Source organism: Salmo trutta, chromosome 10 (assembly GCF_901001165.1).
Source record: "Salmo trutta chromosome 10, fSalTru1.1, whole genome shotgun sequence".
Taxonomy (NCBI): Eukaryota; Metazoa; Chordata; class Actinopteri; order Salmoniformes; family Salmonidae; genus Salmo; species Salmo trutta.
This window is the reverse complement of record NC_042966.1, coordinates 15627233-15652593: the sequence shown is the minus strand read 5'-3', so window position 1 is coordinate 15652593 and position 25361 is coordinate 15627233. Positions and strand designations below refer to the sequence as shown.

At 44.3% G+C, this 25361-nt stretch overlaps 1 protein-coding gene across 10 annotated transcripts in view; it reads right to left on the bottom strand.

Annotated features, from left to right (window-relative positions):
* Positions 1 to 25361, bottom strand: part of LOC115201212 (calcium/calmodulin-dependent protein kinase type II subunit gamma) — a 39801-nt gene that overhangs the window by 2366 nt on the left and 12074 nt on the right. Inside the window, exons 4-22 of one of the 10 annotated variants that reach the window (XM_029764633.1) lie at positions 22457 to 22511; positions 22307 to 22372; positions 21465 to 21537; positions 14372 to 14474; positions 13704 to 13787; positions 13157 to 13251; positions 12618 to 12740; positions 11863 to 11946; positions 10135 to 10177; positions 8219 to 8278; positions 5775 to 5815; positions 5491 to 5571; positions 5091 to 5129; positions 4960 to 5005; positions 4629 to 4712; positions 2622 to 2771; positions 2210 to 2285; positions 2031 to 2125; positions 118 to 354 (exon numbers count right to left, since the gene is read on the bottom strand). In XM_029764633.1, the coding sequence (XP_029620493.1) occupies positions 122 to 354; positions 2031 to 2125; positions 2210 to 2285; positions 2622 to 2771; positions 4629 to 4712; positions 4960 to 5005; positions 5091 to 5129; positions 5491 to 5571; positions 5775 to 5815; positions 8219 to 8278; positions 10135 to 10177; positions 11863 to 11946; positions 12618 to 12740; positions 13157 to 13251; positions 13704 to 13787; positions 14372 to 14474; positions 21465 to 21537; positions 22307 to 22372; positions 22457 to 22511 (1631 nt within the window). In that variant the 3' untranslated portion in view covers positions 118 to 121. The remainder of the gene's footprint in view (positions 1 to 117; positions 355 to 2030; positions 2126 to 2209; positions 2286 to 2621; positions 2772 to 4628; positions 4713 to 4959; positions 5006 to 5090; positions 5130 to 5490; positions 5572 to 5774; positions 5816 to 8218; positions 8279 to 10134; positions 10178 to 11862; positions 11947 to 12617; positions 12741 to 13156; positions 13252 to 13703; positions 13788 to 14371; positions 14475 to 21464; positions 21538 to 22306; positions 22373 to 22456; positions 22512 to 25361) is intronic. The other 9 variants (XM_029764635.1, XM_029764634.1, XM_029764637.1 and 6 more) reach the window with 9 other exon arrangements.

The following is a 25361-nucleotide window of genomic DNA, read 5'->3' as shown; positions in this document are numbered from 1 at the left end:
TGAGTGAGTGAGTGTGTGAGTGTGTGAGTGTGTGAGTGTGTGAGTGTGTGAGTGTGTGAGTGTGTGAGTGTGTGAGTGTGTGAGTGTGTGAGTGTGTGAGTGTGTGAGTGTGTGTACCAGTTCACTGCAGCGGTGCGGCCGGAGCCCCAGAGCAGTGGAAGTGGACGTTGAGCCACTTGCTGTCACGGCGATGCCACACCCTGGTCTCCTCCGATTGGCTGGAGCGGGGGCGTCCCTGACCGTCGATGAACTGTGTGAGGCGGATGTAGGCGATGCAGGCAGCCTCCTCTCCAATCAGGTGAACGTGGGGGTTCAGCAGGGTGGTGTGGACCGGCTTACTGTTCTTACTCAGAACTGTAGGAACACAAAGATAAAACATGTTTGAATCTTTCTGCTGAACTCATTCGTTGTATGTAAGTGTGTTTGCATGTACAGTGCATTCTGAAATTATTCAGACCCCTTGACTTTCAAATTTTGTTAGGTTACAGCCTTATTCTAAAATTGATTAAAATCATTTTTTACCCCTCAATCCACACACAATACCCCATAACGACAAAGCAAAACAATGCTTGTGTAAATTTATAGCAAATGTATTAAAAATACAAGACTGAAATATCATATTTACATAAGTACTTTGAAGCACATTTGGCAGTGATTACACCCTAGAGTCTTCTTGGGTATGACGCTACAAGTTTGGGACACCTGTATTTGGGGAGTTTCTGACATTCTTCTCTGCAGATCCTCTCAAGCTGTCAGGTTGGATGAGGTGTCGCTGCAAAGCTATTTTCCGGTCTCTCCAGAGATGTTCGATGGGGTTTAAGTCCGGGCTTTGGCTGGGCCACTCAAGGAAATTCAGAGACTTGTCCCGAAGCCACTCCAGCGTTGTCTTGGCTGTGTGCTTAGGGTTGTTGTCCTGTTGGAAGGTGAACCTTCGCCCCAGTCAGGTCCTGAGCACTTTGGTGCAGGTTTTCATCAAGGATTTCTGTACTTTGCTCCGTTCATCTTTCCCCTCGATCCTGACTAGTCTCCCAGTCCCTGTCGCTGAAAAACATCCCCACATCATGATGCTGCCACCACGCTTCACAGTAGGAATGGTGCCAGATTTCCTCCAGACATGACGCTTAGCATTCAGGCCAAATAGTTCAATGTTGGTTTCATCAGACCAGAGAATCTTGTTTCTCATGGTCAGAGTCCTTTTGCCTTTGGGCATCTCCATGAAGGCATGTGCCTTTTACTGAGGAGTGGTTTCGGTCTGGCTACTCTACCATAAAGGCCTGATTGGTGGAGTGCTGCAGAGATGGTTGTCCTTCTGGAAGGTTCTCCTATCTCCACAGAGGAATTCTCAATCTATGTCAGAGTGACCATCAGGTTCTTGGTCAGCTCCCTGACGAAAGTCCTACTCCCCAGATTGCTCAGTTTGGCTGGGCGGCCAGCTCTAGGAAGAGTCTTGGTGGTTCCAAACTTCTTCCTTTTAAGAATGATGGAGGCCACTGTGTTCTTGGGGACCTTCAATACTGCAAACATTTTTTGATGCCCTTCCGCAAATCTGTGCCTCGACACAATCCTGTCTCGGAGCTCATCGGACAATTCCGTCGACCTCATTGCTTGGTTTTTGCTCTGACATGCACTGTCAACAGTGGGACCTTATATAGACAGGTGTGTGCCTTTCCAAATCATGTCCAATCAATTGAATTGACCACAGGTGGACTCCAATCAAGTTTTAGAAACATCAAGGATGATCAATGGAAACATGATGCACCTGAGCTCAATTTCGAGTCGCATAGCAAAGGGTCTGAACACTTATGTAAATAGGGCATCTGTTTAAATATTTTTTCTATACATTTGCAAATATTTCTAAAAACCTGTTTTCGACTTTTTCATTGAGGTATTGTGTGTAGATTGATGAGGGGGGAAAATGATTTAATACGTTTTAGAATAAGGCTGTAACGAAACAAAATGTGGAAGAAGTCAAAGGGTCTGAAAACTTTCCGAATGCACTGTATGTGACAGAACAAGAGAGAGAGACTCACGATTTTCAAAGTAGAACTTGTGGAAGTCCATGCCCTCCACCAGGTTCCCCAGAGCTTCAGGCTCAAAGGAGGTCAGACCTGGATCACAGATCCTCCTGATGGGGGAGGAGAAGAGCGAGCAAGAGACTAACGCTAGTAATTCAGTAATCAGACGTGCGAAACAACGTAGCTGTACTCACGTGTAGGCCTCAAAGTCTCCATTGTTCACAGCTTCAATCAGCTGTTCAGTTATCTTGATGATCTCCTGCTTACGAGCTAGAGGGAGAGAGAGGGAGAGAAAGGGGGGAGAGAAAGAACAAAATGGGAGAAGAGAGATGGAAGTTCAGCGATCTAGCTAAATAGAAGCTACTTCACTACTCACCCTCCACTATCGCTGTACTGTCTTCCCTCACTCTTTCTATGTATTCCAATCTCTCTCCACCTCTCTCCCTTTTCTCTCTCTGACAGCTAACAATGGACAACTCCATACTAGTGGGTGCTCCAACTCTGTCATGAGTTTGTGTGTCTGTTCTATGATGTGTGCATACAGTATCTCCCTTGTATGAGTGCATGCAACTGTGTCTCTCCCTCTCTCTCGGTGTGTGTTCTTACTGTGCTGTGTGGTGGTATTGACTGTGACAGGGACAGTGTTGCTCCCTAGCAGAGCAGCAGGGGAAGCAGATTGAGCGTGCCCCGACTCGGGGTTGGAGCCTTGATCAGAGCTGTTCCACGCCATGCGCTTTACATCATGCAGAGGAACAGCTGGAACACACAACGCATGGTCAACACACACGTATGCTGTCAGACACGTGCATACCACTCACACACAACATGAAGGAACAGTAATGGATGATGTTAGTTCGTTAAGACATTGAAACAGACAGACCGTTTGGGGGGGGGGGGGGGGGGGCTCTGAGAAGCCCAGCTGATTAAGAAATGTACTGACTAGATCTTGATATTAAACTACATGTCCCTTCATTCTACTCCCTACTCTACTTTACTCTATTATATTCTATCACAGAGAGAAATGTGTTTCTGCACTATGAAAACTGACAATACACAAAGGACGAATGTCCAAGCAGCACTTTGAGAAGCAGAACCGATGCCTGCCATTGGCTCAGCGCTTGTACGAGCACTGGCCAATAGGAGAGCAGCGTGGGAAGAAAAGAGCAACACTGTCATAGGAAGTGGAAAAGAGAGAAGGATCACACTAGAACACCAGAGGATGACGAGAGAGAAGAAAAGATGAGGAATAAGAGTAGGAGACTCCTCTCCTTCACCATCCTCTGATGGAGAGAAAGACACACACACACACACACAACTGTAGGTGAAGGAGTGGGGGTCATCCCGTTTCTCAGGACGCAGTGAAGATTGAGAAAGAGACTGAATACCAAACCAGCCCCTCGCCCCGACCAACTCGCTCAGAGGGCCCTTTGTTGTCACGCGAGGGTGACTTTCAGAGTGGTGAGAAATCCAATAAACCTCAGGACACACTCATGACTTAAATGATGCAATTCATGTTTTACATTTAAATAATTCCTAGGGCAGTCCGGGATTATTTTTGTCGAACGACAGAAGGTTACTTCTGCTGACAAAAATATATATAAAAAAAAAAATCTACTCCAAAATGCATACATGTAATTGTTATTTTCATTTGAAACTCATCTGAAAAATCGAGTTTCATTTTAATCTGTTCATCTCAATGACATCAGCCAATTCTCTTATCCCCAAACATTTTTATGCTAACGTTACCGTTTCTTAGCTAACAACTAGGGCTGGGAATTGCCAGGGACCTCACGATACAATATTATCAAGTGACTTCAGCGCCAATATGATATGTATTGCGATTCTATATGCATTACGATTCGATACTGCTATTTTATTTCAGCGATTTGACGTTCTAAATATATTGCTCACTATAGGTCTGCTGCAGAGAGACAAGAGCCATGAGAAAACCAGTTATGATCAGTCAGAGAAATAAGTGCTGAAAACATGTTGGCTCACTATTAAAAAAGATTTTAAAAAGAAAACAAGCTACAGGATGAAAAACACCGGAGTCAAACATCGATATATCATCCAAAAATAATATTGCGATATGTAACTCTATTGATTCTCCCCATCACTACTAACAATTATCACATACATCTCTTTATGGGGCTGGCTACACTTCCAGGATTACAAGCTAGCTAGGTAGATACCAATGGAGTTCTCTGACAATCTGGTGAGAATCTACAGAAGATATGTAACTTGTTGTAACTTGGCACGCTTTTTAAGATAAGAGTGACTTGGCAGATTTTTATTTGCTAAATGACTATAGTGGAAAAACTACTCAGCTTTGGAGCACTTGTACATGTGGTGGAGGCAAGTGTGAATGTGCAAATGGAAGGCAGAGGGGCGAGAGGAAGGGGAAGGGACTGGTTTGGGATTCAGCAAGAAAGAAAGAAAAAAAGGGTATAGAGGAGAGATTCCCAATGTTGGAGGCTAGGAAAAAAGAGGGATAGACATACACACACGCACAGGTCGGAGACGTGCAGTAGAAAAGAGGCACAAAGGTCAGGAAGAGTGGGGTCTTTGCCAGGGACGTCCCCGAAAGGTTGTGGTTGCCGTGAAAACACTTACTGGCAGGCGAGTTGTCAGACGAGGTCAGTAGGGAGGGCATCTCCTCTGTAGCACTGCCCTGACTCATCATCACAACGCTGTCCCCTAGATTAGAACGCACACACAGGCACGCACACACAAATAACGCACAAACACGTAGGCACGCACGTACACACATATACACGGGTGAGTCACACACACACACACAAACAAACAAACCTTAGCACACTGCTAGCTATAGAGCACAGGAAGATCTATCAGAAAATATATGGTTAGATCACAGAGAGAGAACAAAGCAAAAGGAGAGAGAGAAGAGCAAGCAAGTGAAGATAGATAAGTGTAATTTCCCTACCTTTCATATCCTCATCCTCATTTGTGTTGCAACTCTCTGTAGAACCCTAGAGAGAGAGAAGGGGGGTTAACAACACATAGTGAGCCTTATTCATATGTTGTTAACCTAACTCTGCACACAAACACCCTCACCTTGATCCCATCAGTAGCAACCACTGTATTTTGAGATTCCTGGTAGAAGAGGAGCATAGTGTTAAAAGTCTGGTTACACACCCAGGTCTGTACAAGTGCCTGGGGGTTAGGGTTCGAGTTGATATTAAGATGTAGGCTGGTGTGGGAAGGGGTTAGAGGTTTGTGAAGGGTCAAACATGAAACAATCTTAGACTCCAGCCAACAGAGACAAAAGCCCACTAGGAAGAGAATGGAGGTTAGGAGGCCAAGTTAGGGGGCTTGGAAGGGAGTATGGACTTTAAGGTGCTAGGAAGGGAAATACAATGAGGGTAATGGAGGGAGGAGAGCAGGCTAGGGTGGTAGAAGGTTAGGGAACTAGGAGGAGGGGAACAGGGGATGAGAGGAGGTTAAGGTTCTGTACCATCTGTGAGGCAGCCATGCTGTTGTCCTTCATGGCATTTATAGCGCTCACGATGCTGTTCTTACTGTTGTTGGTCGTGGGCTGAGACACACAAAATTAACAAACTGAAGAGAGTAATATCTTTCTTAATTTCTCTTTCATTTCCCTCTATAAATACAACAGCCTTTAATTCTCCACTAAATCAAGTAATCAAACAATCTCTTCACTACCCCTGCGAGCGAAAGAGAGAGAGAGGAAGAGGGAGTGTGTGTGACAGCTACATGACATCAGATTTAACCCATTACCTTAGCAGCATCCGCCTTCTTGTTAAGTAAACTTTTGCATGCTGTAAAGAGAGGGGAATACAGCATAAGAGAATTGCACTGGACTTCAAACATCTCTCCAGTCACTTCACTCACATTCATCCAACCTGGTCCCCACATTATGCAACACACAAGTCAAGCAACAACCACTCCTAGACCGCAGTCTAATTCTCTATACCTTCTGCCGGCAGTGTGTACTTAATAACTACCCTTTCATGGCGTTAAAAGCATTGGATTGGTGTGAACATGGACTAAAGGGCGTATCCCACCATATTCCTGACGCCAAAGGCATTCTATTCCACGAAGGGGAGTGATCAAGCATACACTTCAAGGGAGAATGGGCGTGCGATAGAAGAGGCAGATGTTTAGTCACGTTACTGTAAACTATTGATTTCCTTTAGGAGGCTCCAGTCAGTCATCTCACTCTGGTCTCATCTAAAGCATTTCACTTTGCTGCTGTCCCAACTGCTTTTTAAGTATTACTGACACACACACACGCAATTCTGGGATGCATGCAATCTCTTGGGGTTCCTTACCTTCCGTTAACAAGTGGGAGAGAGGGGGAAGAAAAGAGATGGAAAGAGAAGTCTCAGTGGTGCATTATCAGAGTGAGAGAAACAAGGAGAGGGAGGGAGGGTGGGAGACATGTTTTAGGCAGCAGGCATCAGTTGTCAGTGGTGGTTCGTGCACTGCTGGCGTGCGTGTTCTTACTGTGCGGTATTATCGACAGGGAACAGTCTTGCGCCCTAGTGGAGCGGCGGGCAGAGCAGACAGCTGCTCCGACTTGGGGTTGCAGCCTAGATCAGAGCTGTTGCATGCCATGCACTTTATATCACACAGCGGAACGGCTGGAACACGCAGCGGACCAGCCACGCAGCGGACCAGCCACGCAGCATCCACATAAACAACAGTTCCAAAGGTGCATAGCTTCCATTCAGCAAACAGCAGAACAGAGCTGGGCCTTGATTGGTTAACCTTTGACACCCGCCACATCTTCTACCCAGCTACCCACAGGGCGGGCAAGCATGGTCCCCATTCCAACATCTTCGTCGGACATATCGGTCGCGTCACAGGCCAACTACATTGCAATGGTGCATTGCATCATCCAATGGCTGCATGCCACATCCTCAGTCGGGCATCAGATTAGCTGACATGTTAAACACCTGAGATCTGGCAGACAGGCATTTGCAATGCAATTAGCCTAGAACGTGGCCATTGTCTAACATCTTCCCTTTCCTCTGTCCAGTCACCTCAGATCAGTGGCTATTTCAAGGAAGAAATAGCCACTGAAGACAGGAAGTAACTTGTAAGTGTCCAAGTGTGCACTCATACAAATCCAATCCTTTTACCTCTGGGAGGGAAAGTGAACGAGTGCACACTTCAGGGAGTAGAGAATGGAAGGGAAATGGATTGTATAGGGAAAACAAGTCCACATGCAGCAAGGCAACATTGTTCACACTGTAATTCATCTGGGCTACAGTGTGACGATGTGACTGGGTAAGACGGAGCGTCATAAGCAGAGAGCAAAGTCTGCCTCAGCCATACACAGTGGAGGGGAAAGCAGTGAAATCGCAGGGAGAATAAGCTGCAGATGCCTTTCATAGGGCGAAGATGTCATCCGTCTTCAGGACTTACTGGCAGGCGATTGGTCCACTCTCAGAGGAGAGCCCTGTGATTGGAGGGTTCTAAGCGTACAGCTCTGTCAACAATCCTCATGCAGAACCAGAGCATCAATCGCACGCTCAGGGGAGACTAACTCTCGCACCCTTGTTATTGGGTCAATACTACTATTACCCTACTTCCTAGAGACACTTGTGTAGATCTGAAAAGATCTGATAGGTGTAAATAATATGGAGGTAGCTCCAATTTGTCCTATGATCGGCTGGGTGGAATTTGCTATGTTGCTTGCACCTATCCAACCCTTACAGAAACATTATACAGTTTCCTAGTCCGCATGGGATCGCTGACCTTAGTCCACCCACTCTTTACCCAGGTCAGACGATGGCAGCATGCCTCCCCTGCTCCTGTCCATCCCCCAGTCAGTCAGTCGCCACAGATACACGCCCCCACCTCCCTCAACCCCCTCTCATGGCCATAACCAAAGGAGGAGGGTGGGGAGGGGGGTTGATATGGTAAGGCTAATGAATTTGATGATTTCTGATGTTGATACGAGGCTAAGTGGTATTGTTGACAGTATGTGTAGAGTTAGATGTGTTTAGCCTGTGTGTCCATGGTATTAGCGCCATCCTTAAAAAACATCCATATGGTCTCACATGAGTGTGTATGTGTTTCAGGCTAACATGAGCTGCATTCAGAAAAGGGGCCAGATAACCTGGTGCTCCCTTATAGAATGAAGTGGGAGGGACTTAGACAGGAAGCAGGAAGTGTGTGTAGAGGAAGTAAGAGGGCGTATCTCTGTGACGTACCTTCCTGCGCCAGCGAGGCGGTGGAGGACACAGCAGCAGGGTTGGCATGCTGCCGGCCCACTATTGGACAGAAATAGTCAGGTTGGGAGGAGCTATTCAAATTTGGGCTGGCCTAACCCAAAACAGTGACCAATCTCAAATGACAACCTATTGTCCATATAGTAGCCAAAAGTAGTGCACTATACGAGGAGTAGGATGCCATTTAGGATGCAAAAATCCTATTCCCTTAAGGCCAGGTCTTCACCCTAGGGATGAGCATCTTTCCATTTCATGACAATTCGATACGCATCTAGATACAAGGGCACCGATATGTTTTAGTTTGAAATGATCCGATTTCATTAGAGAACAAATCGATGCAGTAACATTTGTTGCATAAACACGTTCATTTTCCATTCTAAATTCAAATCTGATGCAGAACGAGCTCCTGAGCTGCGCCTCTCTGTATGTGTGTGTAAATTATGTATGTCTATGGTGTATGTATATGTAGGTGCCTGAGATGAGCCATAAGGGAGACTAGGCATCTACAACCCCACTACCACATTAAGGGGGGAAACACAGCCTACATATTGTCCCACCCCCCACTTTGGTTCTGAAATCACCATCACCCTCCAATTAAACTTGTCATTTTTGCAGACTAAGTGTTTGAGCAAGTAATGCATCAATATTAGTTTACAAATGAGCTATGACATAGCCAATGAATATATAGTCAACTTTGGATTCCACCCCCATCTCAAAATCAATTGGTTTTGACCATTTGGAAGTTTAGTGAGCTGCTTTTTGCCTCCCGCTTTTGCTATGCAGCGCCTCGCAAAGTGATTGCGGTCTTCTTATCGAAATGATCACCTTCACCCTGTATATCTAAAAACAACCATAAACACTGATTGGTTTAAACAATCTACCAAAACTATTGCTGATGATGAACCTGAACAATCAAAATAAAATCTATTGTAAGCTCTGTTCAGCGGGTAGCCTATAGCCAGATGAGTCTCTGGTAGCTTACTTTTAACAGCGCACAGATAACAAATTACATAGGTTGTCACCTAACTAATAAAGCCTAATATCAGGTAAGCCATTTCAGCTTTTGAATGCTGAAGGCGTCGCGCAGATGTGCAAGATCAGGAACAGGCTGCCTACCGTGCGAAGCTGGGCGCAGTTCGACTAGGTTACTGATATTGCCTGGGCTTGTTCGGCGTACAAAATGACTTGTAGATCAATGACTGTCAATGCAGTTACATGCTTAGTTCGACAGAAGGAGAGGATGCATCAGTATTTTCAGAAGGTAGAAAGAAACTAATATGAGCAAGAAACGCGTAACGCTTGAATCGTTTTCCCTGACCGATGCATGCTACATTTGGATGGGTTTGGAGTCCGCGGACCGATGCAGTCCTATCTTAAACGTTTGAGTCGGGACCGATGCCTATCGGTGAATCGTTATCTTCCTAATCATCGTAAGTAGCAGAAGAGTGAAAGTAGAGCCTTAAGTAGTGCTCTTTGTGACACCACAGACATCCACCACTCCTGAGTGAACCGCACACACTCCAGAGCCGACAAGGGGAGAGAGAGGTGCGTTAGAGACAGGTATAGAACACACAGAATCTAAAAAACACAGTACTGCTGGAATTCTAGAATCTAGAAAACAGTCTGCAATTCTAGAATCAATGACCTAGCACCTCTGTGTACTGACACCTTATGACATCTGCTCAGAACTTACAGAGGAGCTCCTTTCACCTCCTCCTCTCCTTCAGAACATGTGTCCTGAACACACACTTCTTTTGAGTACTCACTCACACACACACATACTCGGCCTAAAAACCTACATTAGGTGGACTCCACCGAGGAGGAGAGGGAAGGAGGGAGTAGAGCTCCATCTGTCCTCCCCCTCACTCTAACTGGAGCGAGGGAGGAGACACACCCACCTGAGAAGGTTCTGGACACCAGCATGGTGGTGAGGATCGCTCCCTAGGAGAGAAAGACAGAAAGGAGAGATGAGTAATAAAAACAGATGATATGTAAAGGGGAGTTAAAGAGAGGGGGGGTAATTTGGAGAAAAGGAGGTGTAGAGAGGTATAGTGAGCCAGAGGAGAAGGAGAGGTGTATGGGTGGAGAAGGAGTGGTGTAGGGAGTAGAGAAGAAGGAGGAACGGTGTAAGGGGTAGAGAAGGAGTAGAGAAGAAGAGAAGGAACGGTGTAAGGAGGGGTGGAGAAGAAGAGGAGAAGAAGAGGAGGAACGGTGTAAGGGGTGGAGAAGAAGAGGAGAAGAAGAGGAGGAACGGTGTAAGGGGTGGAGAAGAAGAGGAGAAGAAGAGGAGGAACGGTGTAAGGGGTGGAGAAGAAGAGGAGAAGAAGAGGAGGAACGGTGTAAGGGGGTGGAGAAGAAGAGGAGAAGAAGAGGAGGAACGGTGTAAGGGGTGGAGAAGAAGAGGAGAAGAAGAGGAGGAACGGTGTAAGGGGTGGAGAAGAAGAGGAGAAGAAGAGGAGGAACGGTGTAAGGGGTGGAGAAGAAGAGGAGAAGAAGAGGAGGAACGGTGTAAGGGGTGGAGAAGGAGTAGAGAAGAAGAGAAGGAACGGTGTAAGGGGTGGAGAAGAAGAGGAGAAGAAGAGGAGGAACGGTGTAAGGGGTGGAGAAGAAGAGGAGAAGAAGAGGAGGAACGGTGTAAGGGGTGGAGAAGAAGAGGAGAAGAAGAGGAGGAACGGTGTAAGGGGTGGAGAAGGAGTAGAGAAGAAGAGAAGGAACGGTGTAAGGGGTGGAGAAGAAGAGGAGAAGAAGAGGAGGAACGGTGTAAGGAGGGGTGGAGAAGAAGAGGAGGAACGGTGTAAGGAGGGGTGGAGAAGAAGAGGAGGAACGGTGTAAGGAGGGGTGGAGAAGAAGAGGAGGAACGGTGTAAGGAGGGGTGGAGAAGAAGAGGAGGAACGGTGTAAGGAGGGGTGGAGAAGGAGTGGAGAAGAAGAGGAGGAACGGTGTAAGGAGGGGTGGAGAAGAAGAGGAGGAACGGTGTAAGGAGGGGTGGAGAAGGAGTGGAGAAGAGGAGGAGGAACGGCACAGGAAAAAAAATGTATGAAATTGTATGAAATGTATGCATTCACTACTGTAAGTCGCTCTGGATAAGAGCGTCTGCTAAATGACTAAAATGTAAATGTAAAAAATGAACGGTGTAAGGAGGGGTGGAGAAGGAGTAGAGAAGAGGAGGAGGAACGGTGTAAGGGGTGGAGAAGGAGTAGAGAAGAAGAGGAGGAACGGTGTAAGGAGTGGAGAAGGAGTAGAGAAGAGGAGGAACGGTGTAAGGAGGGGTGGAGAAGGAGTAGAGAAGAGGAGGAGGAACGGTGTAAGGGGTGGAGAAGGAGTAGAGAAGAAGAGGAGGAACGGTGTAAGGAGGGGTGGAGAAGGAGTAGAGAAGAAGAGGAGGAACGGTGTAAGGGGTGGAGAAGGAGTAGAGAAGAAGAGGAGGAACGGTGTAAGGAGGGGTGGAGAAGGAGTAGAGAAGAGGAGGAACGGTGTAAGGAGGGGTGGAGAAGGAGTAGAGAAGAGGAGGAACGGTGTAAGGAGGGGTGGAGAAGGAGTAGAGAAGAGGAGGAACGGTGTAAGGGGTGGAGGTAGCGAAGGAAAGCAGGAGGAAGAGACGTGTAGGGGTAGTAGCAGCAGTGTACCTTGAGCTTCCTCCGAGCGTTGAACTTGCGCAGACATTCCACTGTCTCCTGTCTGTGGATCATAGACGCCACGGTGGAACGTTGCTATTGGAGGTGAGAGAAGTATTACACAATTAGGGTTGCAAAACTACCGGTAATTCACCAAAGTTAATGGAATTTATAATAGTCTACGGCAATTTTGGAACTGTATAGTGGAATATTTATGAAAAATGTCTTAACATATATTATTACGTTTTTATATCTGTGCCCATATGGTACATGGTTTTCTAATAGGCTATTTGGTTCAAGAGAAAATAGACTAATTACTGAAAACGCATCAAATCAACAATGGCCTTACTTTCAATTAACTCTGCAACTATTGACTTTGACAACTGCCACCAGTTTGAATCCAAATCATTTACAAAAGACAGACATGGTACAATAAAGGATATTTCATGCCGAAACCTTCTAAATATTTACCATAATGTTTTACATCTTTATCATTCTGTCTTATTTTTTAAAAGCATCGTATTTGACTATTTGAAATGCGATAAGGCCACAGAGTGCCAGAGATAATTACAGACACCTGTGATAACCTGAAGTACCCAAAAAGGGCACTAGATGTCATGTGATAAAATTCCATAAAATTGGTAGTACAGGTGAACTTTGAAAGTTAACTATGCTAAAACCTCCCATTGCAACCCTATACACAAAGCAGTATGTGAGGTGTGTGCGATTTTGTGATGGCATATACAGGTTTGTATATGTGTACTTACGCAGATCCATGGGTGTTTGAGAGCCTGATCAGCAGTGATTCTCTTGGAAGGGTTAATGGTTAACATCTGGTTAATCAGGTTCTTAGCCTCTGGAGTAACAGTGTCCCATTCGGGAGAGGGAAACTAGAGAGCGAGATATATGGAGAGAGATGAGAGGCAGGAAAAGGAACAGAAATACAGAGACCATCATTTGCATTATGTACATAACACAAATGTACTTCATGTTTCATATCATGTAAACAATGGCTTCCTATAATTTAGAATGCTGACAGACGCATGAAAATTGTGTGTATATGAATGTCTGCCATGTTAAATCTCAGAACCAGTCTTCATTAACTATGTAACCAGAATACTAGAGACAAAAAGAGGATACCCCCTTGCACACACACACACACACACACACACACCCCTCTGCAATGCGTCAGGAGGCTGATAGGATCAATAGCTGGGGTGCAGCTCTCAATCGGACACTATTAAAAATTCACCAGCTGTCCAGCCAACCTCTACACTGTACCCTACGCAAACACACACTGACTCACATCATAGGCCCCAGCCTTGATCTGCTGGTAGAGTTTGTGTTGGTCTTCATCCCAGAATGGAGGATAGCCAACCAACAAGATATACAGAATAACACCTGGAGAGGTTGAGAGAGACCGAGAGAAAGAGACAGAAAGAGAGCGGTTAGAGTTTCTGTAAAAACTGGTGTAAGATGTATGATCTCTGCACCACAGCCCGGCTTTAGACACGTGTGTAACTATGGGTCAAAACAGACACGGATGGCTTAGACTGTTAACGTGTAACTTGTATTTAGTCTCCAAATGTTTATTGAAAACATAGTTGCACAACGACATGAAAAAAAAATAATCTGTCAAAACACCTAAAAACAAGACATTGTATCAATAACATGATAAAACTAGCTGAAACGAGCCACCTACGATTCCCCGCAAGGCAGATTCTTGTCATTGTTGCTAGCTACAGTATCTGACTGTTCAGAATCAAAACGCAGGCTTCAGGCCCCATCTTCGTGACGTGTTGGCTGACAACGTCTATTTGTTCTTCACCTACAGTTAGAGGTTAAAGGCTCACCACAGGCCCATATGTCCACGGGCTTGCCATAGGGGTCCTTCCTCAGGACCTCAGGGGACAGGTAACCAGGGGTGCCTGCGAAACCTGCCAGGCAGAAGAAAAAAAAAAAATGAAGATTTAGGTCTGATGAAGGTTACTCAAAATGTACCCACCCCTCCCTTTGCCTTCAGAACAGCCTCAATTCGTCGGTGCATGGACTCTACAAGGTGTCGAAAGTGTTCCACAGGGACGCTTGCACATATTGACTCTAATGCTTCCCACAGTTGTGTCAAGTTGGTTGGATGTCCTTTGGGTGGTGGATCATTCTTGATACACACAGGAAACTGTTGAGCGTGAAAAACCCAGCAGCAGTTCTTGACACAAACCGGTGGGTCTGGCACCTACTACCATACCCCATTCAAAAGGCACTTCAAATCTTTTGTCTTGCCCATTCACCCTCTGAATGGCACATACAATCCATGTCTCAACTGTCTCAAGGCTTAAAAATCCTTCTTTAACCTGTCTCCTCCACTACATTAATTGAATTAGATTTAAAAAGTGAAATCAATAAGGGATCAAAGACCGACCAGGTGAAAGCTATGTCATGGAAAGAGTTCACAATGTTTGGTACATTCAGTATGTTTTTTATGACAAAACACTGTCCATAAAGAGTGTGTGCGCGGTCTTACCGAACCATGCCTGTTGGTCTCCCTGCACCTCAATGGCCAGGCCAAAGTCTGCCAACTTCACCGCTGCTCCCTTCATCTTACTGGCCAGCAGTAGGTTCTCAGGCTGAAGGGGTGGAGAGAGAAAGTGTGTTTGTGTGTGGTGGTGGTGGTGGTGGTGGGGGGAAGGGGGGGGGGGGGGGTAGAAAGAGATATGGAGAGGGACAGAGATGCATTTGCCTATATGTAAAAATTAAAGTGCTTCGAACTCTTCGGCTTTGCCAACATTTACACATCCATATCCTGTCAATAAAGATGATTAAATTCAGTTGGGAGAGAATAAAAGGAGAGTAGAGAGAGAAATGAAGGGAAATGGAGGGAGAGGAGTATTGAGTTTGATTCTCTTATGTAGGTACCTAAATAATGCCTTACATTGTACTAGGTCAGAGGTCTGAAACTTTATGACTGGAAGAGATTGTTGAGGTTGCCGCACAATACATTTTTGTGCAATAGTGGCAATATATGATATTCAGCACCACGGATATCAGTCGGATCACATTACCACAATCTGGCATTCAGGGTCACAGAGCAGTTGTAGCATCTGACTGGTGAAGTTGCAGGGAGAATTGAATCTTGTACATACATTGATTTAAAAAAACCTACCAAAGGAAATATTGTTCTGCAGTGATTAATTGAAATATTCACATAATGCTCTGCAAGAAATTGAATAACGAAACACGTATTCAAGTATTATAATGGAAACAGAAGGTTTGATTGTCATCAATATTTATTATACTGCTTTAAACTACACTGAACAAAAATATAAAATGCAACTTGTCCCATGTTTCACATGCTAAAAGATATCAAAAACTTTCCATATGAACTAAGTGCTTTCAAATTTTGTGCACAAATTTGTTTACATCTTTCTTAGTGAGCATTTATCCTTTGCCAAGAATCTGGCTGTCTTTGGCTGGCGTGGTTATGCGTGGTCTGCTGTTGTGAGGCCGGTAGACTGTACTGCCAAATTCTCTTAAACAACGGAGGCATCTTATGGTAGATAAATTAACATTCAATTCTCTGGCAACAGCTCTGATGGACATTCCTGCAGTCAGCATGCCAATAGCACGCTCCCTAAAAACTTGAGACATCTGTGGCGTTGTGTTGTGTGACAAAACTACACATTTTAGAGTGGCCTTTTATTTTCCCCTGCACAAGGTGCACCCGTGTAATGATCATGCTGCTTAATCAAATTCTTGATATGCCACACCTGTCAAGTGTTTTTTTTTTATTTTTTTTTATTCAGTGGGTGCGGCTTATATTCAGGTGCGCTCAATAGTCTGGAAATTACGGTAATTCTAAGCGCAGGCGGTAGCGCTATAGGTTCAGGGGTGTGCAAGAAATATGTGCTATTTTCACTACCACAATTATCAGCACACTTGCCAGTGGTGTAAAGTACTTTAGTACATTAGGGTATTTTTACTAAAGCCGTTTTTTTTGGGGGGGGGGGGGTATCTGTACTTTACCATACATTTTTTTGACAAATTTTACTTCATTACATTCCTAAAGAAAATAAAGTACTTTTTACTCCATACATTTTCCTTGACACCCAAAAGTACTTGTTACATTTGGAATGCTTAGCAGGACAGAAAAATTGTCCAATTCACACACTTAAAGAGAACATCCCTTTTCATCCCTACTGCATCTGATCTGGCGGACTCCCTAAACACAAATGCATTTGTAAATGATGTCAGTGTTGGAGTGTGCCTCTGCCTATCCGGAAATGTTTTAAACAATAAAAAAGGGTGCGGTCTGCTTTGCTTGATAAAGGAATTTGAAGTGATTCTCTCCCTCCCTCCAAATACTTTTACTCAAGTAGTATTTTACTGGGTGACTTTCTATTACGGTATCTATACTTTTACTCAAGTATCACAAATGGGTACTTTTTCCACCACTGGCACTTGCTAGCATTAGCGTGAAAAGGCTGGGTTTTCATGAACAAACAAGTCGTGGCTTAGCCCTCACTGGCCAATCAGAACGTGCTCCACGGCGAAATGTGTTTGCTTCAAATTGTATATTTACGATATTTTATGTATTGCCTTAGAAATCAACTCCAATGTTAGTCTAACTTTGTCAAATGTCTTACAGAAACAAATTAAAATGTAGACCTATCTTTGCTAAATACGTTAACTTGAACATTTGCAGTCCACATAACCACTAGGCTACCTGCCGCCCCAAATTTGATTCAAATTATTCCTTCTCAGCCATGATGCAATTTACAGTAGGCCCCTATATCCGTGTGAATGCAATTGAAGGCATGCAATTACTTAGAACGTTGGGCCAGTAACCGAAATGTTGCTGGATCGAATCCCCGAGCTGACAAGGTAAAAATCTGTCATTCTGCCCCTGAACAAGGCAGTTAACCCACTGTTGCCCTGTAGTCCATCATTGTAAATAAGAATTTGTTCTTAACTGACTTGCCTAGTTAAATAAAAGGTTAAATGTAAAAACAACTCTAAGAACACAACTTGTTTTTAAAAAAGGCTGTCACACAGGCACCACAATTTCTCCCAGTGGGCATATAATATTAAAACAGACTATGAAGGGTTTTACGCACATACAAACTTTTCACAGTAGCTGGACAAAGATCCAATATAAAGAGAAAGGGAGAATGTCCACTCACCGTTGTACTGCTCCCAAATAGGCCTGTTTTATGAACATAATCGGAACCATTTTACAGATCAGATCACATCTCCAGAAATGGCATTGCAAGCGTGCCACGGACGTTGTCGCCATGAAGGTGAATCATTCTAAGTTTGATTGTAATAAAATTAACCGAAAAACAAACACTGTAAAAAATAAAATGTATTTTTTTTAAATGAACAAACATGTAAAAAGACATTGCTGTTGAACCAACCTTTGCTATAGTAGGCCTAGGGCAGGTATTGGGTGTTTAACATATGAAAACAAGCAATAACTTCTAAATAGTAGGTTCACTGGTATTTCACAGAGGTTCTCTCTCGTTTCATGATGGGCATGGACACATAGTCTACATCATGGAGGGGGTGTTATGCACGTCAAAAAATTGGATCTGGATGCCTAAAATAATGTGGGCCTGCCTACAATACATACAGTGGGGGAAAAAAGTATTTGATCCCCTGCTGATTTTGTACGTTTGCCCACTGAAAAAGAAAGGATCCGTCTATAATTTTAATGGTAGGTTTATTTGAACAGTGATAGAATAACAACAAAAAAATCCAGAAAAACGCATGTCAAAAATGTTATAAATTGATTTGCATTTTAATGAGGGAAATAAGTATTGACCCCCTCTCAATCAGAAAGATCTGGCTCCCAGGTGTCTTTTATACAGGTAACGAGCTGAGATTAGGAGCACACTCTTAAAGGGAGTGCTCCTAACCACAGCTTGTTACCTGTAAAAAAGACACCTGTCCACAGAAGCAATCAATCAGATTCCAAACTCTCCACCATGGCGAAGACCAAAGAGCTCTCCAAGGATGTCAGGGACAAGATTGTAGACCTACACAAGGCTGGAATGGGCTACAAGACCATCGCCAAGCAGCTTGGTGAGAAGGTGACAACATTTGGTGCGATTATTCGCAAATGGAAGAAACACAAAAGAACTGTCAATATCCCTCGACCTGGGGCTCCATGCAAGATCTCACCTCGTGGGGTTGCAATGATCAAGAGAACGGTGAGGAATCAACCCAGAACTACACGGGAGGATCTTGTCAATGATCAAGGCAGCTGGGACCTTAGTCACCAAGAAAACAAATGGTAACACACTACGCCGTGAAGGACTGAAATCCTGCAGCGCCCGCAATGCCCCCCTGCTCAAGAATACATATACATGCCCGTCTAAAGTTTGCCAATGAACATCTGAATGATTGAGGACAACTGGTGAAAGTGTTGTGGTCAGATGAGACCAAAATTGAGCACTTTGGCATCAACTCAACTCGCCGTGTTTGGAGGAGGAATGCTGCCTATAACCCCAAGAACACCATCTCCACTGTCAAACATGGAGGTGGAAACATTATGCTTTGGGGGTGTTTTTCTGCTAAGGGGACAGGACAACTTCACCGCATCATTTGACGGGGCCATGTACTGTCAAATCTTGGTTGAGAACCTCCTTCCTCAGCCAGGGCATTGAAAATGGGTCGTGAATGAGTATTCCAGCATGACAATGACCCAAAACACACGGCCAAGGCAACAAAGGAGTGGCTCAAGAAGAAGCACATTAAGGTCCTGGAGTGGCCTAGCCAGTCTCCAGACCTTAATCCCATTGAAAATCTATGGAGGGAGCTGAAGGTTCGAGTTGCCAAACGTCAGCCTCGAAACCTTAATGACTTGGAGAAGATCTGCAAAGAGGAGTGGGACAAAATCCCTCCTGAGATGTGTGCAAACCTGGTGGCCAACTACAAGAAACGTCTGACCTCTGATTGCCAACAAGGGTTTTGCCACCAAGTACTAAGTCATGTTTTGCAGAGGGGTCAAATACTTATTTCCCTCATTAAAATGCAAATCATTTTATAACATTTTTGACATGCGTTTTTCTGGATTTTTTTGTTGTTATTCTGTTTCTCACTGTTCAAATACCTACCATTAAAATTATAGACTGATCATTTCTTTGTATGTGGGCAAACGTACAAAATCAGCAGGGGATCAAATACTCCCCCCCCACTGTAGATAAAAAAAGGGAATGTCAGCTCACCTCTGTACTCCTCTCAAACGTGATATTTTAATAAAGCTTTGGTGATGAAGATCTATTTCCAAGTGGTCTCAGGAGTCAAACTGTTTATCGACAGTCTTGACTACTTCGCGATTGCATTCGGCAGACAAATAAAGAAGCCTTCATTGAGAGGGGAGGCTATGCTTGGTTTTTTAATTAAATAAAACAAAGGGAAAACATTTGTTTTTATGTTTCTAAATACGAAGTATACAGGCACCAAAAGCACTTTAGGCTACTCTTGTTTCATGCACATATAGGCAGTGTGCGTCACGGCTGGATAGGCTGCTTTCCCGTTGTCAAAATCCATGCCATAACCAACTGCGTTATCACTAAAACCAGCTTTTGGTTAGTCTTAAGTATTGCTATCAGTGCTGCCTGAAATTATCACTTGAGATCATGTTTTTAAAGGACAAATACTTCCACCCCGCCCAGCTGAGCTGAAGCGGGCTGATGGAAATTGCCGAACCTGGCGTTAGGGCTGAAAAAACGACAGTGCGCCTGATTTTACATGATGAAATTGTAAACTAACGTGCGCTTTGACACCAGCGCCACTTTAACGCCAGCCAAAAAAATAGAGCCCTTTGAGTGGATTTTGGAATTGTCCACATTTGACAGTATGTGGGTCTCCATCTCTCATACAATTATCTCTGCAGCCATATATTGACATATGGTGGTAGCCATGGAAACCACTTGAGTCATTTAGACAGCACTGCAGACTGCATGCGCGCGTGTGTGTGTGTGTGTGTGTGTGTGTGTGTGTGTGTGTGTGTGTGTGTGTGTGTGTGTGTGTGTGTGTGTGTGTGTGTGTGTAAAGGACTGCAGTAAAAGCCCACTCAGGAAAAAAGGCCAACGAAGCAGACAGCACACAATAGGTAATACAGCTAACCTCAGTAGAGCGATTCAAGCTATATCATTCATATATACACACACACACTGAACAAAAATATAAAGGCAACATGCAACAATTTAATTGATTTTACTGAGTTAAAGTTCATATGAGGAAATCAATCAAGTGAAATAAATTAATTAGGCCCAAATCTTTGGATTTCACAACTGGGAATACAGATACCTTCAAAAAGAAGAGAAAAAGAAAATGTGTTTCACAATATGCCTCAGGATCTCATGGAATGCATGTGCATTTTGTTGGTTGTCCATAGCTTATGCCTGCCCATACCATAACCCCACCATGGGGTACTCTGATCACAACTTTGACATCAGCAAACTGCTCGCCTACATGTGGTCTGCGGTTGTGAGGCCGGTTGCTTACATCTTTGTTAGTGAGCATTTATCTTTCGCCAAGAAGCTGATTAACCAGATGTGGAAGTCTTGGTCTGGCGTGGTTACGTGTGGTCTGCAGTTGAACGTACTGCCAAATGGCAGAAAGGGAGGGAGGGAAACAAATCGAATAAAAACTCACATTTGGAGAGAGTACACCACAAGGTTGCACTCACTCTCCCAGCACAGTGAATTCACAATGCAGATGGTTTATATCACTCTTCACGCAGAGAGAGAACATTATAATTTATGCGGCTGCGCTTGCTTTTCACGAGTGGCGCTTGCTGTCATCCAATCACAAGTCATTAACCCAGCACTAGGCTACAGTCAGAGCTAGAGCCTCGGTGTGGCAGGTTATTAGGAGATATCTAAGCTAATAAATGGAAGATGGAATTATAATAAAAGTTAAATGAGAAGGACAAGCTACAACACCAAGAGCCAACAGGTAGGCTGCTACTTAATCATCTGATTGAAGTTGTTGATATTAACAGCAGGTCGAAGCTGACGTTAGCTAGCTTCTCTCGGTTTGATGCAGTCAAGACAAGCATTATGTAACAAGATGAGATAAATAACTAGCAGTAAGTTAGTCTACCAGTGCATCTCTCCCCCTCCCTGCTCCCCTTGTCCCTCAGATACACTGCCCCTACCCCGCTCCCTGCATGACTTGCTTCTCTCCCTGTATTACAGCTCCAGTTAATAAAGTAGCAAAAAAATAAAAAATAACTCCTAACATTACAGCATTAGGTATTTGTTACATTTTTATTTTCCCTTTATGATGATGATGGGGACCTGTTAGTGGGAGTTTTGTGATAACAAAATTATTCACAGTGCAGTTAAGGATTTTTTTTTATGTTAACAAACCCAATTTCATTTTAAATGTTCATACCCCTAGTGCAGAAGAGAGAGTGAAAAGAAAAAGAGGCAGTGAGAAAAGATGAGGGCTAGAGAGGTAAACAGAGAGAGAGTGGGCCTTTGTGAAAGGGAGGGGAGCGAGTAAAAAGAGAGAGCGCGAGAGGGAAATGAGAGCAGTGCGTTGCCATGGCCACAGAGGTGTGTGTGGTAGTTATAGCAACGCACACGCACACCACAGAAACACACCTTGAGGTCCCTGTGGACGATGTCATGCTGGTGGATATGTTGGACACTCTCCAAGATCTGGTTGATACACTGACTGGAGAGGAAAGGGAGAGAAGGGGGTTGAGCGTGAGAAAAGGAGAACAATCAGTCATCCTTTCATCACTAAACACATGCCTGGTTTGTACAGAAAGCTCAACAGGTCTGACAAAGAAAGAGGCAAAGTAGTGAGAGATTTATTACAATAGTGGCTTTTAACCTTTTTTTTCTCCGTTACTGTACCCATATCACATTTTATAATGCCTGGAGTACCCCCTCATAAGCATTTGACCAACTTGGCCTATGTTCTTTTGAGACTTCCCAAGTACCCCAAATGGATAAGCAAGCTAGCAAAAATACTGTTAAGACAGTCTGCTGGTTGTGAGGCTCAGAGGTGAAAGGTCAAATCAGTCTTGGGAAGGGGGTGTTGCTGACCCCATGTGGCTTGTAGTGTGTGAGTCTAAAGCCCTGGTCAGTACTAATCAAATTATTTCATGGACACGTCCCTTAATGCAACAAAGAGAATCACCTAACAGCAAGATTGAGGAGAAGAGAGAGAGGGAGGGAAGAGAGAGGGAGTAGAGATAAGAAGGAAACAAAGGGAAAGAGGGAGAGATGAGAGGGGAAGAAGAGAAAGGGTTATAGGATATATAGGAAGAGGGAGGAGAGAGGGATAACCAGACATGACAATGCAGCAGACATGAATACAAGGAAACCCAGTCAGCCTGTGTGTGTGCGCGCCACGTGAAATCACGCCACTCTCCCACGGTTTTGACCGGCACTGTGCGGCACAGTAACCATGGTAACAGTAAATAGGGATTGCCCACCTGGCATCAGCCTCGCTGTAGTACTCCCTAGCAACGATGTCTTCAAACAACTCTCCTCCCGTCACCCTGAAAGAGCGAGAGAACATGATTGTTATCACACATAATAAAGCTCATTCACAAGCCTGAAATGTATGCGTGTGTTATACTCACAGGTCAAAGACAAGGTAGTGAAAGCCTTCCTCCGAGATACTGTCATGTAGTCTCACTAGAGAAAGGGAGAGGGGGTGGAGAAGAGGGAGAGAAAGAGAATTGAGATATTTAAAAGCGGAATATTACAGGCTAATGGCTAGGGCTCAGTTTGTGATTCTAAATCTGACCTACTGTATGGTTTGTTTAAAGGTTCAAGGTGATGTAAAAGGTACATTTGCTGTGCAATAAGAAGCAGGTCGGCCCTGCAGCAAGTACAGTACATGTGCTCATATGACTATCCCTCCGTCTCTCGCTCTCTCTTTATCCAAAGTTTATAGAAGCACGGGCCAAATGAGGAGAGGGTGAGAGAGAGAAGTATAAAAAAATGAGAACGAAGAGGGAGAGCGTGAGAAAAGGAAGGAGACCATGCCTGAGGGGCAGAGCAATCTGGGACACTGAGAAAAAAAGAAAAAAAAAAGAGGCAGAAAGAAGGTAGAGGGAGACATGATAGAGGGATACAAATGAAGGAGACAGACCAAAATGGTCTTTGACTCATTGGTATGGCCTCATTCCGCTCTCATATTCTCTCTTCCCTCTACCTCCTTTGTTCTCTCCTCCTGGTCATTCCCCCCCCCCCAAAAAACTGATTTTAACAATAATTATTGTCCTCAAATAGATGACATTTTCTAATCCTCAATTTGAAAATAAAACCAGTAGACAAACAAATACAGAGACAGACATCCAGACAGAGAGATATGCACTCAGACATACAGATCAACAGACACACTTTGAAAAAAAGGGTTCAAAAGGGTTCTTTGCAGAGGGATAAGGTTCTGCAGTGTATGTAATAGCGTAACAGATTAGTTAAACTGGAATGACTCTCACTCACGGTTGCACAAAAAGAACTGTGCACAAACCACGGCCCAAAATATTCTGAGTCACCGCCCCTACATTTTAATTATCACTAAAAGAAGAGAGAACCCTTTTTTTCAACTGCAAAGAAGTAAAATAGGGCAATTTGGTCAGCAGCCTGATTAACTTGTGTGTTCATACGGCTTAGAAATTGAGAGTTCCGGCAAAAACTAAGTCTCCACCCTCGCAAAAGGGAACTCACACGGGTGAAAAATGACGGCTGTCAGTCGCCCACAGGCGGGTGGTCCCTAAAACACACCGTGTCGTCAGCAAGCGAATGAACGTCAGACCGGCAATTGGTGCGAGGTGTTTTCTACATAACGAAAAGCCCTTCATTGGTTCTTTGCAGTTAAAAAAAAAGAAAAAGAAAAAAAGGCTATTTTAGTGATAATTAAAATGTAGGGGCGGTGACTCAGAATATTTTGGCCCGTGGTTTGTGCACAGCTCTTTTTGTGCAACCGTGAGTGAGAGTCATTCCAGTTTAACTAATCTGTTATGCTATTACATACAGTGCTTTCGAAAAGACCTTTACTTGTTCCATATTTTTTTAACGTTACATCCTTTTCTAATCACATTTACATAAGTATTCAGACCCTTTACTCAGTACTTTGTTGAAGCACCTTTGACAGCGATTACAGCCTGGAGTCTTGGGTATGACGCTACAAGCTTGGCGCACCTGTATTTGGGGAGTTTCTCCCATTCTTCTCTGCAGATCATCTCAAGCTCTGTCAGGTTGGATGGGGAGCGTCACTACACAGCTGTTTTCAGGCCTCTCCAGAGATGTTCGATGGGGTTCAAGTCCGGGCCACTCAGGACATTTAGAGACTTGTCCCAAAGCCACTCCTGCATTGTCTTGGCTGTGTGCTTAGGGTTGTTGTCCTGTTAGAAGGTGAACCTTCACCCAGTCTGAGGTCCTAAGCGCTCTGGAGCTGGTTTTCATCAAGGATCTCTGTACTTTGCTCCGTTCATCTTTCCCTCAATCCTGACTAGTCCCCCAGTCCCTGCCACTGAAAAACATCCCCACAGCATGATGCTTCATCGTAGGGATGATATTGGCCAGGTGATGAACGGTGCCTGGTTTCCTCCAGACGTGACGCTTGGCATTCAGGCCAAAGAGATCAATCTTGGTTTCATCAGACCAGAAAATCTTGTTTCTCATGATCAGAGTCCTTTAGATGCCTTTTGGCAAAAATCCAAGCGGACTAAAGAGTGGCTTCGGTCTGGCCACCCTACCATAAAGGGCTGATTGACGGAGTGCTTCAGAGATGGTTGTCTTTCTGGAAGGTTCTCCCATCGCCACAGAGGAACTCTGGAGCTCTGTCAGAGTGGCCATCGGGTTCTTGGTCACCTCCCTGACCAAGACCCTTCTAACCCAGATTGCTCAGTTTGGCCGGGTGGCCAGCTCTAGGCAGAGTCTTGGTGGTTCCAAACTTCTTCCATTTAAGAATGATGGAGGCCACTGTGTTCAACCTGCAGAAATGTTTTGGTGCCCTTCCCCTTATATACGCAGACAATCCTGTCTTGGAGCTCTACGGACAATTCCTTCAACCTCATGGCTTGGTTTTTGCTCTGACATGCACGGTCAACTGTGGGACCTTATATACACAGGTGTGTGCCTTTCCAAATCATGTCCAATCAATTGAAATTTCCACAGATGGACTCCAATCAAGTTGTAGAAACATCAAGGATGATCAATGGAAACAGGATGCACCTGAGCTCAATTTCAAATCTCATAGCAAAGGGGCCGAATACTTATGTAAATAAGGCATTTCTGTTTAATACACTTGCAAAAATTAAAAATGTTCTTTATAGCACCATACAGGTGCCATTTAGAACTTTGAGCATGGTTCTTTATAGAAACCTTAAAAAAAAATTTTTTTAAATCCATATAGCATCAAAAAGGGTTCCACTATGGTCACAAGCCTAGAACCCTTATTTGACACTATATAGAACCATTTGTTTTTAGTTTGTACCAAGACCCTTTTTCAACCTAAGAACAGTTTTTGGAAGAAAG